General features: G+C 48.6%; 1 protein-coding gene across 1 annotated transcript; it reads right to left on the bottom strand.

Moving 5' to 3' along the window:
- Positions 1 to 2,883: 2,883 nt before the first annotated feature.
- PNMA3 (PNMA family member 3) lies at positions 2,884 to 5,042 on the bottom strand. Its single transcript, XM_032331447.1, has 2 exons — positions 4,718 to 5,042; positions 2,884 to 4,464 (listed from the first exon to the last, which is right to left on the bottom strand). Exon 2 carries the CDS (start codon positions 4,354 to 4,356, stop codon positions 2,965 to 2,967), a length of 1,392 nt encoding a protein of 463 aa, XP_032187338.1. The 5' UTR covers positions 4,357 to 4,464; positions 4,718 to 5,042; the 3' UTR covers positions 2,884 to 2,964.
- Positions 5,043 to 12,971: the final 7,929 nt, after the last annotated feature.

Genomic DNA, 12,971 nt, shown 5'->3' with positions numbered 1-12,971 from the left:
TACCTGCATACTCACATAGTCACACACACTCATGCACAAAGTCACACATACTCGTACATGCTTACACTCAACACCCATTTACATACATTCACTAACACAGTCTTACATACTCACACATATTCATACACATTCACTGACATACTTATAAGCACACACTCACAAACTCATACATACTTCCACATACTTACTCATACACACACTTACAGATACAATAACACAGGCTGGCTTGATTTTGATGCTCTAGGTCTGTATGCCCAGAGGCCCCATAAGACAGGGAGGGATGCTGGGGCCTCGGGCTACTTCCTGCTGCCCCTTACCCTCCCTTATTCCTGGAAGTTCCCTAAGTGCCCTGAGAATCCAGACAGCCACTGAACACTCCCAGCAACATTCTGTTCACTGGAACCATCTGGCTCTGCTTAGCTTTGTTCCCTTGCCAGGTCCATAAGCCAATGTTCCCTAGATGTTCACCACCTTTTGCAATGAACACACTGACAAGCTGGGACACTTGGGTGGCTCAGTCGTTAAGGGTCTGCCATTGACTCAGGTCATGATCTTAGGGTCCTGGGATCAATTTGTGCATCGGACCCCCCACTCAGCAGGAAGCCTGCTTCTCCTTGTCCCACCCCCTTACTTGTGTTACCTCTCTTGCTGTGTCTCTCTCTGTCAAATAAATACATAAAATCTTAAAAAAAAAAAAAAAGACACTGCAAAGTTCTCATGGAGCTTACCCCACATATACTCCCATGTTGACCAGGCCACTGTTTCCCCCCTACACCCACATCCCCAGTAGGTCCTACCCTCAATTGCCCACAGTAGATGCAAGACTCAGTTGACACATTCAATAAACTTTATTGAAGATAAACATTTACTGAAACCATCGAAGACAGGGAATGACAACAGAGAGAGGAACATCTAACGGCCACTAGAGCCCATGGGTCATGGCCTCCCCCTCCTCTTGGGGTCCCAAACGAGGTGCCTCTGCTTCCCCCAACACCGTGGCCCTCCCGCCTCAGTCTCCCTTCCTGGGGGCCCCACAATCAACCTCTGGCCAGGACGACGGACGCTGGCCACGCACGTCCCCTCACCCCAGGGCACGCACCCTCCCCTCTGGCCGACATGCTGGGGCCTGGTCCCGCCCCATGGTCTGCACAGGACAGTCCCAGGATGGCGGAAAACGCAGCAGGGGACACTCGGCCAAGCCGGGGACACGGAGTCACAAGAAACAACGGGGTGGCACATCAGAGCACGGTTCCCGTGGAGACTCCTGCTGGCTACCTCGGTCCTTGGTCGGTTCCTCCTTCCCGAGGTCACGGGGCGAGCAGCAGCCATGCCCTGGCATCCTTCCGGCCGTCTCCTGGAACTGGGCTGGGGATCTCGGAGATGGGGCTGGGGACAGCCGCTCAGAGAAGCACACACACACATCTCCACGAGAACAAGCAGCGGCCGGCTTAAATCTACACCGAGAAAGCAGCGGTGGAGCTCACGACACTGGGAGAGAGCAAGCGGAGCCCCGGTCGCCACTGAGGCTCACGGCAGGTCCCCGGGCTGGGGGGTGGCTGCCCCGGTGGGCCAGGACACCCACCGCGGGCTCCTGCACACCTCAAGGCTCTGCACAGGAACGAGACCTAGTGGGGTGGGGGAGTAACGTGACACGTGGGTCATAAGGGCCCCACAGAGCCGCAAGCGGGTTTCCCAGAACATGGAGCGAGGTGCCTTGGGGGATGCACAGGAGGGTCTCCCTCTTGGGAGACCCAAGAGGCTGAAACCCTTGAGGCGGCCCCTAACATCTCCCAGTCCAGTGTGGATGGCAGATGGCTCCGGGTGCCCCTCACCTAGACTGGGGCTGACCACTCAGGGGTGTCCCAAGCCAGCTCCCCAGGTTGGCAGGGATCGGAGCCTTGGCATTGGCAGCTGCTGAATTGTGATTCATCAGGCCAGTCCCAGGTCTCCTTGCCCATGTTCTCCTGGTCTCCAGGGACACTGGACAAACGAAAGCAGCAACACGTCCCGCCACGAAGTCCTCCCCCTCCTCCCCCTCCTCCTCCTCTCCCTTTTCCTTCTCTTTCTCCTTCACCGTCTCCTCTTCCTTCCTACACTTTTTCTCCTCCTCCTCTTTCTCTTCCTCTTCCTACTTTGGAACAGAAGTTTCCCTGCACGTCCAGCCACACTGGAGCCAGCTGTAGGGTACTGGTCGGCCAGGTATGCGGCCGCCCACCTCTCAGGCTAAGCCGAGACTCTGTGTGGTCCGGGGGTCTTCGCCTCACGGTCTTTGCTCCCCTTGCCCTCAGAGCCCTTCCAGGCTGTAGGGGAAGGAAGCTGCCCGTAGGCTGGTGCTGGGCTACAGGGCGTTTGGGTCTCCTGCTCCCACTCGTGCAGGTGCTCGAGGGTGTTGCCTTCTTGCCTTCTTGCTCCCCTAGAGCAGCGCAGACAACCCTAAAGACGGGCTGCACTGTGTGGCATCTGCTCCAGGGCATTTCCTCTTGGTTGCACGAGAGCTGACTCTTGTTGGTAGGACTGGCCCTGGGGAAGATTCCTCCTGGCCCAATGTGGCCTGAGGGCCAGTAGGCATCTTCAGCTCGGAGCCCATGGGGTGGGCATATAGGGGTGGCCAGGCAATGGGACCAATGACCGAGTCCCCAGCTGCACATTCTTCAGCCTCTGTGATGTCGAAGTCTTTGCCTGCATCTGGTGAACCCCATGTGCTGAGTGTGGCAGCCTGCCACTTGTGTCTCTGGCACCTCTTCAGGGCACTGCTCTTGGCCATCACTGAGCCCCGTGTGGCTGGGTGAGTGCAGTCCCTTTCAGCTGATAGAGGATGAGGGGGCTCAGCCTGGCTCTGGCTTCTTTGCCCCTCCACCCCACTCGAGTACCCTGCTGTTTGTGTGGACTGCCCCTTTCCATTCTTGCAATAACTCTTCCATTTCCTTGGCCTGTAGTAAGAGGAGCTGCCCTGTTCTCCGGAGCCTACTTGGCCTTGGGCTTGGGATGGCTCTTTTCCCAAGCCCAGTTCCCATTTCCCGACTCTGCTGCAGCCTGTCTCCTCTGCCTTACCAAGAGCAGGTTTGGAGCATTGCTGCACTGCGCCTTAATGTGGCCATCTTCTCCACAGCTATAGCAGAACGTGTGGTGTTTCCGTTTTCTTGAACCTCGAGACCTGGCCCTTAGCACACGTCCCCTTCGGTGCTGTCCCCTGCCCCTCCTGCGTCTGAAGCCTTGGGAAGGCCTGGCCTGAAGAGTGTTGCCAGGGGCAGGGAAGGACACTGCTCTGAAAGCGTTGGCTCTGGCAGATGACCTTATGCCTGCATCTAGCCCTGGTATCCTCTCCCTGTCTGGACCAAAAGTGGCCTCCCACTCCTCTTCCTCACGTAGGAGCTTCACCAGTGCCAGGAAACCAGGTGGCTTCCTTCGCTGTTTCATCAGCTTAAGCCTGTCTCGAAGTTTGTCAGTAAGGGTAGCCCCACTTAAGACTTGTTTCAGGCGAGCCTGATTCACATTCCTCCGTAACACTGCATTTTTTTCTACGGCTCTTTGGAGCAGGGGTTCCAAACGCAACACAAAGCTGGAGACTTTCTCTCCTACCTCCTGATAGGCCTTACAAAATTTTACATGGGCAATTTTGCGGCTCTCCACAGGTCCAAACACCTGCTGCAGGGCGGCCAGGCACTCCTCCACAGTTATAGCAGCATTGCTGGCCCGCAGCCCGCTGATCACCTGCAGAGCGGGGCCCCGCAAGCACTCCATCAGCCGCCGCCTCTTTTCACCCTCGGGGACCTGCCACATCTGTAGCATGTCAGTGGTGTGCTCAAGCCAGGCTTCAAAGGCCAATGCCCCTGGGATGGACACAGTGTTCCCAGAAAACACTCTTAGTTCTCTGTACAACACTTGTTCTAGCAGTGGCTGCACTGCGGCCCCCAGGGTCTGGGCCCAAGTCCAGAAGTCAGGAGATATGGCCAGTCTTGGAGCAGGACAGTTGATGTCCGATCCAAGCACCCTGTTCATGTCAGACACTGTCCGCCTTTCTTCCTCTAAGAAGCGGTTCAGTCTATTGAGAAATTCCCCATCTGAGTTCCGAGGTTTTACAACCACTTCCCAAGGCCCTCCCTTTCCAGGTATTTCCCTGGGGATCAAAGAATAGTCAATATCTTGGGCAAGCTCCAAGAGAAACGCTTGGGCATTCTCTTCCCTCCTAAACATCCTACCAATGACCCTATACCTGCCCAGGTGCCTGAGAGCCTCCCGAAGAGTCTCCTCGAATTCATCCTCACCACAGTCCTCAGGAATCCCCAGGATGAGCATGGACCGCTGGGTGTTCAGGTGTTCCCCCCTACACCAATCCTGCAACAGGGTCAATGGCATGTCCCCAGGCTCTGCGGAGTCTAGTTGAGGGGGGAATGATCACTGCGTGATGCACATATATCAGAGTCAAGTCCCAGGGCGACAGGAGACAGACCAGGTCTGCACAGCCTGTGAACAGGAACCGGACGAGAGCGAGGTTAATGCCCACACCCTCCTCCCACCGCCAGGTGACCCTCCTCCCCCGGGGCGGCGCCTCTGCCGCCCAGGCTCGATCCCTGCCCCGCCTTCCACCGACCCGCGGGGGGCCACAGCCCCCCTCCTCCCCCCCCCCGCCCCCGCGGGCTGCCGCAGTCCCGCCGGAGCGGGCGGAGGGCGGCGGGGTCTCCCGGGGGCCAAGCGCACCCTCCCCGGGGTCTGGTACCTTCCTGTGGGTCGGGGTCTTTCCCGGCGGAGGGCCCAGCAGGAGGGGCGCAGGGGCTGCGCGGCGCAGCGGCCGGGTGGTGCGCGCCTCTCTCCCCGGCTCTCTCGCGCGCCTCTCCCGCTTCCTCTCGCGGTCCCTCTCTCCGCGCGGCACGTGGGCCAGCGCGCCGGCGCCTGCTCGCCGCCACTCTCTGCAGTGCGGACTCGGGGCGGGGGCGCGGTGGCGGCGGAGCGCGGACCCTCCGCGTCGCCCCGGAGACCGCCGGGCCATTGGCGCGCGCGGGTCACGCGGCCGGGCTGCGGCCACCGCCGCGGGCACCCCGGGACCGCGCGTGACGTCAGCTGCTCCTCCACCCCCCACCCCCGGCCCCCTGAGGGGCCGCTGGCACAGGTGGGGGGACCCGGGGGATCCGCGACTCGGTGCCCCCATCCCTGACCCAGCCGGGTCCACCGCCCGCCGCTCCCGGAGCGTGCCCTCGGCGCGTCAGCGTGCCGAGGGTGCCACACCCGCGGGGGCCCCCGAGTCCGCGGGGAGCCGCCGGAGAGGGGCTGGGCAGGCCCGAGATGCGCCCGCGGGGCGCTGCGCTCTGGCGTGGGTGGGGAACGGGAACGGGGGCGGGGAGGGCGTCCTGGGGGGCCTCTTCGCCTGCTGCCCCCCTCCTCCACCCCGACCAAGACTGGTCCTGTCCCAGCTCGGCGGGCGGCACCTCGTCCAGGTGCCATTAATTACGTGGAGGAGACGCCTCGTGCGCACACCCGAGCACTCACACACTCCACCCCAACGGAGGGAGGGTCTGCAGTCCCCCAGGCTTGCTGCGGGGTGAGGGCGAGGCTGCTGTGGGTGCACGCACGACCCGCCCACCCAGACCCACTGGCCAAGGCGCGTTGCTACCCCAGTGCCAGTGGCCTGTCCCTAGAAAGGGTGACCCACCGTTCTGGTTTGCTTGGGCTTTTTCCATTTTGAGGGCATCAAGTCCACTGTCTGGAAATGGAGCCCAACATCTTGGGCCTGCATTTTCCTCCTGGCAGTAGGCTGTGGGTTGTGCTGCATCCCTAGGACCCCAGGGCCATCAGAAGAATGGAGCGAGTGGCTGCCCTCACGCAAAGGGTCCAGTGCTCTGTGTGCTCCTGCCTGCCCTGCTCACTACATCCTTGCTTCCTGTGGGCAGGACTCTCCCCAGTCACACAAGGAGGAGCCTGTGCTTGATGACCCTTGGGAGGCTCACTCACCCAACCAGGTCCGGAAAGCCGCCTTGTACCAGGTGGGGCATAGAACGCTCCATTCACATTCCCAGTTTAGATCCTAAATTGGTCCCCATAACTCTTTGAGGCTATGTCTCTTTTGGTTGTTTCATCCACATTAGAATTTACTTCCACTCACAGTCCTGGTAAGGAAGAAAAATCCTCCTCATATTTACTAGAGACAAAACTGGCTACATCTCAGATTTGTAGGTTTCCTTCTGCTCAATCGTGGGAAAATGGCAAGACTGTCTAAAATTGTTTTCTCCAAAACTCGTGATTCACTTTCCATGGTATATGGAATGGGATCTAGTCAGGAGTGCCTTGAAAGTCTACCACATGTGTCTTCTTTTTCCTAAAACATCTAGGAGGTTACTCAGAATCCATGTCTCTGATAAAACACTTGGTTGCCAATTTTCAAATCAGCTTTTTGTGATCCCAGAAAGGCAATGAAATAACATGGTGACCTGGAAGGCTACATACTGGTCCAAGTTTTGCCACTCTGAGGACTTAACCATCTGCTCAACTTACAGAGGCAGAAAGGGAGTCTCAGAGAAGCGACACAGCCAGCCCAGTCACACAATGAGTAAATGGCAAAGTTATGAGACATTATGGAGAGATGCAAAGTACAGCCAAGGCAGAGGGGAATCCAGAATTTCTCTTGGCGGAAACACGTAGAGGTCCCAATCAGGTGCAATGAAGCAGGCTGTGGCTGTCCTGCATATCAGGAAAGAGGGGTTTAGGGACACCAGGGTCGAACGGATTGATTTCAACATGTTCAGTTTGAAAGTTTTTGAAACCTTTTGTAATTGGAGTTAACCTTCCCTCTCATTTTAGGGCCTCCTCAACTCTCTGCTCAAAGGACAACAAAGGATAATGTCTCCTCCACTCAATGTCAATGTGTCCTCCACTTCTATTTGAGAAGACCCATGAAGCAAGAAAAAAGATCTTGTTTTTATGTCCACATTGTCTTGCATGGTAGCTAGCACAAAGGCACTAAAATTGAGGAACTGATAGATAAATGTCACTTATAAAGTGGAAGTGTAATACAGCATGAAGTACGCTACCTCTACAGGGATGGGCTTCTCCTGGCTTAGGCCCCTAGTGTCAGGGTTACCTAGGAGGCAAATTCTTGAGCCCCACCTCTGGGGATTCTGATCTGCTGGGTCTGAAACACACCTGGGAATTTTTTTTACAAGAGCTTCTGGTAAGTAAGTACTATAAAAAATACATTCTACAATATTTAACATACAAAAAGGTATAAAAGTGCAACCAATACTTCTATACCTAGCACCTAAGACATAAAACACTGCTAATGAAGTTAACCTCTTTGCATATTCCTTCTCAATAGCCTCCAGCTCTCTGCCCCATAGAGGGAGGCACTGTTCTTCATTTACATTTCTTTGCATTTCCTTATGTTCTCTTGTTTTAGACTTTATATAAAAGTACTCATCCATTTAGTTAACTAATCATGTTTGTGAGAACTGCCATTTTGAGACATGCAGATTTGTTTCATCAATTTTCAATTCTGTATAATATCTCATTGTAGGACTGTGTATGTGTACAAAAATTCATTTATAAATTTCCCATTGACAGAAGTTAGTTTCTTATTTTTAGCTCTCACAAATAATGTTGCTCTAAATAATCTTGGAGAGTTTCACTAAGGTGTGTACCTAGCTGTGGCATTGCTGAGTCAAAGAATATTTTCAGTTTTAAGATAAATTGTCAAATTGTTCTCGAGGTTGCTATACCAATTTAAACCTCTATCAATTTCCACATCATCATCATTTATTTTTTAAGTTTTAATTCAGTTAGCCAACATATAGTACATCATTATTTTCAGATGTAGTATTCAGTGATTCATCTGTTGCATATAACACCCAGTGCTCATCACATCACATGCCCTCCTTTAAAAAAAAAAGACTTATTTATTTATTAGAGAGAAATAGCTTGAGCAGGGTAAGGGGCAGAGGGAGAGGGAGAATCCTTGAGCAAACTCCCCACTGAGTGAGGAGCCAGACACGGGACCCCATCCCAGGACCCTGAGATCATGACTTGAGCTGAAATTGAGAGTTGGCTGCTTAACTGACTGAGCCACCCAGGTGCCCCCACCAACATTTAATAGTATGTGGCTCATATATTATTTCATTGTGCTTTTATTTTGAATTTCTCTGATTATAAATGAGGTTAAATACCTTAGTTAGGGGTCCATTTCTGATTCCTTTTGTTTGAAATTTTTATTTTTCCTATTTCTTCATTGGGATGTTTCTCCTTCTTTTTATGTTTCATAGAAGTTATTAATCTGGGAACTTTTTCCATTAAAGTTATTTTTGTTGTGTAACCAATTACCCAAAACATACTGGCTTAAAACAACCATTTTATTCTGCTCACAATTTTGTGAGTTAAGAATTGGGGGAAAGTTTGGCTGGGTAGTTCTCTCTTGAGATTTCTCATGTGGTTGAAGGTGTAATTTGGAAATTTAATGATATGAAGGCTTAACTAGGCTGTAAACCCAAGATGGCTCATTCACATGTCTAATATCACTGATCATTTTGGGTACTCAGAGCCAATAACATTCTAATTTTTACACACACTTGGGCTACAATAGCTCTTTTGAATCACCAGTCTTGGATCAATGAAATTTTTTATGTGGACTATAAAAAATTTCTGTGGAAGAATACATGGATAGACAGAAATTACTCCCCTTAATTGTTCAAGATTGTTTTTGAAAGATTTTATTTATTTAATCATGAGAGAGAGAGAGAGAGGAAGAAGCAGGCTCCCCACTGAGCAGGGAGCCCAATGCAGGACTCAATCCCAGGACCCTGGGATCATGACGAGCCGAAAGCATCCCCTTGACCATCTGAGCCACCCAGGAACCTGATTGTTTAAGATTGTTATGTGTTAAATTGTGTCCTCCCAAAATTCATATGGTGAAATCTTAACCCTCAGTACCTCAGAATGTGCCTTTATTTGCAAATAAGGCCATTCATTGCAGATGTAATTACTTAAAAGTTATGCAGTCATCATTTTGCATTATTTTTAATTAATAAACTTAATTTTTTTAGAACAATTTTTGGTTCACAGCAAAACTGAGTGGAAAATATAAAGATCTCCCATATACTCTTTACTCCCCCCAAAACACAGCCCGCCCCCTATGTAATTGACATCTCACTACAGTGGTACATTTGTTACAATTAGTCAAACAGTTTACATTAAGATTTACTCTTGGTCTTGTACATCCTCCTGGTTTTGACAAATGTATAATGATACGTATCCACCATTACAATGTCATGCAAAGTGGTTTCCCTGCCCCCCAAATCCTCTGTGCTCTGCTCATTCATCCCTCCTTCCACACGAAACTCTGTCAACCACTGATCTTTTTACTGTCTCCAGTTTTGCTTTTTCCAGAAGGTCATGTAGTTGAAATTATATAGTATATATCTTTTCAGATTGACTTCTTTTATTTAGTAATATGCATCTAAGATTTCTCCATGTCTTTTCATGACTTGATAACTCATTTCTTTTTAATGCTGAATAACATTCCATTGTCTGGGTGCACCATATTTTATCCACTCAGCTACTGAAAGACTTCTTGGCTGTTTCTAAATTTCAGCAATTATGAATGAAGCTGCTATAAACATCCGTGTACAGGTTTTTGTTTGGACATAAATTTTCAGCTCTTTTGGATAAATACAAAGGAGCACAACTGTTAATCATATGGTAAGAGTACGCTTAGTTTTGTAAGATAACTGCAAACTGTCTTCCAAAGTGGCTTTACCTTTCACATTTCCACCAGCAATGAATGAGAATTCCTGTTACTCCACATTCTCACCAGCATTTTGTGTTGTTAGTGCTCCAGATTTTGGCCATTCTAAGGTGGGTAGTGGTATCTCATTGCTTTAATTTACATTTCCCTGATGACATATGATGTGGAGCATAGTTTCATGTGCTTACTTGACATCTGGTATGTCTTATTTGGTGAAGTGTATTTTCAGGTCTTTTGCTCATTTTTAAATAGGGCTGTTTGTTTTCTTATTTTTGAGTTTTAAATGCTCTTCATACATTTTGGATAACAATCTTTTATCAGATGTTTGTTCTGCAAATATTTTCTCCCAGTCTGTGGCTTGTCTTTTTTTCAATCTTTTAAAAATTTTTTCATTGTTCCAAGATTCATTGTTTATGCACCACACCCAGAGCTCCCTGCAATACGTGCCCTCCACAATACCCACCACCAGGCTCACCCATCGTGTCACCCCCTCCCCTCCAAAACCTTGTTTCTCAGAGTCCACAGTCTCTCATGCTTCATCTCCCACTCCGATTTACCCCAGTTCACTTTTCCTTTCCTTCTCCTAACGTTCTCCATATTATTCCTTATGCTCCACAAGTAAGTGAAACCATATGATAATTGACTTTCTCTGCTTGACTTATTTCACTCAGCATAATCTCCTCCAGTCCCATCCATGCTGATACAAAAGTTCGGTATTCATCCTTTCTGATGGAGGCATAATACTCCATTGTATATATGGATCATATCTTCTCATTCTCTTGACATTGTCTTTCACAGGATTTTTTAATTTTAATGAAGTACAGCTTATCAATTATTTCTTTCATGAATTGCGTCTTTGGTGTTATATCTAAAAAGTCATTGCCATACCCAAGGGCACTTAGCTTTTACCCTGTGTCATCTTCTAGGAGTTTTATTGTTTTGTGTTTTACATTTAGGTCTACAGTCTATTTTTTTTTAAAGATTTATTTATTTATTTATTTGAGAGAGAGAGAGAGAATGAGCAGGAGGGGCAGAGGGACAGGGAGACAGAATTTCAAGCAGACTCTGTGCTGACTGTGGAGTCCAGTCTGGGACTGGATCTTATGACCCTGAGATCACAACTTGAACCAAAACCAAGAGTCAGACACTTAACCAACTGCACTACCCAGGCACTCTTTTTATTTTTAATTTTTTATTAACATATAATATATTATTAGCCCCAGAGGTACAGGTCTGTGAATCGCCAGGTTTACACACTTCACAGCACTCACCATAGCACATACCATCCCCATAACCCAACCACCCTCTCCCAACTCGCCTCCCCCCGGCAACCCTCAGTTTGTTTTGTGAGATTAAGAGTCTCTTATGGTTTGTCTCTCTCCTGATCCCATCTTGTTTCATTTTTTCCTTCCCTAGCCCCCAAACCCCCCACTTTGCCTCTAAACTCCTTCATATCAGGGAGATCATATGATAATTGTCTTTCTCTGATTGACTTATTTCGCTCAGCCTAATAGCCTCTAGTTCCATTCACGTCATTGCAAATGGCAAGACTTCATTTCTTTTGATGGGTGCATAGTATTCTAGTGTGTGTGTGTGTGTGTGTGTGTGTGTGTGTGTGTGTGTACCACATCTTTTTTTAAGATTTTATTTATTTATTTGACAGAGAGAGAGAGATCACAAGTAGGCAGAACAGCAGGCAGAGAGAGAGGGAAGCAGAGAGCCTGATGCAGGGCTCAATCCCAGGACCCTAAGACCATGATCTGAGCTGAAGGCAGAGGCTTAACCCACTGAGCCACCCAGGTGCCCCACCACATCTTCTTTATCCATTCTTCTGTTGATGGACATCTAGGTTCTTTCCATTTTTTAATTTATTTTTGTGAAGGGTGTAAAGTCTGTGTCTAATTTTTTTTTTTTTTTTGCATGTAGATGTCCACTTGTTCCAGCACCATTTGTCTAAAAGACTGTCTTTGCTCCTTTGTGGAAGATCCGTTGACTATATGTTGGTCATTTTATGGGCTCTCTATTCTGTTCTATTAATCTATTTATCTATTGTTTTGCCAATACTTCACTATCTTGATTACTGTAGCTTTACAATAAGTCTTGAAATTGGGTAGTGTCAGCCCTCCAACTTTGTTCTCTTTCAATACTGACTTGGCTATTCTGGGTGTTTTGCCTCTCCATATAAACTTTAGAATCAGTTCGTTAATATCCACACAATAGCTTGGTGGGATTTTCACTGAAACTGCATTCAACTTACAGATCAATTTGGGAAGAACTGACTTCCTGACAGTATTGAGTCTTCCTAATTTTTTCATGTTATTTGTATTTTCATCATTTGCTTGATTTGTGGGGAGAAACACATAGCTTGTAGTATTATAGTGCTGAGAACTGGAATGGTGCTTTGAATGGAGATCGTACTGAACAAAATATGATGTTATAAACAGAATTAAGTGGAAAATAAGAATGAGCAATGGAATTGCTTGTTTCTAGGTAGGAAAAATATGAGTAATATTTTCATGGAAAAAGAAGACATGGGTTTTTTCAGACATTTGGGCACTCATAAAAAACACAAAGTAGAGATTTTGTGTAATACTTATGTGCCATTATGTCTTATAAATTTTTAGGATTATCTTTGTAGTACAGTAATCTTGGACTTTGGGGTTCCTTCGTGTTTTTCTGGTGGGAAGGTGGGTTTTATTCCTTATTTCAGGCTGGCTTGTGTTATCATATTTACTAGACTTCACTTATTCAGGTCACAATGATGGCTGTTCAAGAGTATATGATGACTGGAGGGTCCCAATGACTGAGGTCGAATTTTACACTTCTGAAGAATACATAGGAAGCACAGGGATATTGTAGGCTGGAGAATATTGTCTTCCTGCCTTTGATATGATGAAGGAGGATTGCCTTGTGGAGGCAACATGTTAATGTTGCTCACCTGAAATCAGTAGTGTGTAGGCCTAGATTTGGACAAGGTGGAATGTCCTTATCTTGGTCAGTAGTTCTTGTAGCTAACCACTATCCTGGAAACCTATATCAGCTCAAGGAGACATGAGGTTTTGTCCATGCCTACCTACTGCTTCATGAGTCCTAGCCTTGAGCAGTGATCTTATGTGAGAGTGGTGACATATCAGCATCTGGCTCCAGACTTAACATTTCTTGTTCTTGGGTCTAATAACCATGAAAACTCCAGAAATGTAGGTTTCCTGCCAGCCTTTTGGGAGGGGCTTCAGTTTTTCATTTTTGA

The sequence above is a fragment of the Mustela erminea genome, chromosome X (genome assembly GCF_009829155.1).
Source record: "Mustela erminea isolate mMusErm1 chromosome X, mMusErm1.Pri, whole genome shotgun sequence".
Taxonomy (NCBI): Eukaryota; Metazoa; Chordata; class Mammalia; order Carnivora; family Mustelidae; genus Mustela; species Mustela erminea.
The sequence above is the reverse complement of the archived record's forward strand: the minus strand, read 5'-3'. Positions and strand labels throughout refer to the sequence as shown.

Excerpts from the sequence above, each read along its gene's own strand:
- PNMA3 (XM_032331447.1), bottom strand. The coding sequence starts at position 4,356 with ATGCCATTGACCCTGTTGCAGGATTGGTGTAGGGGGGAACACCTGAAC.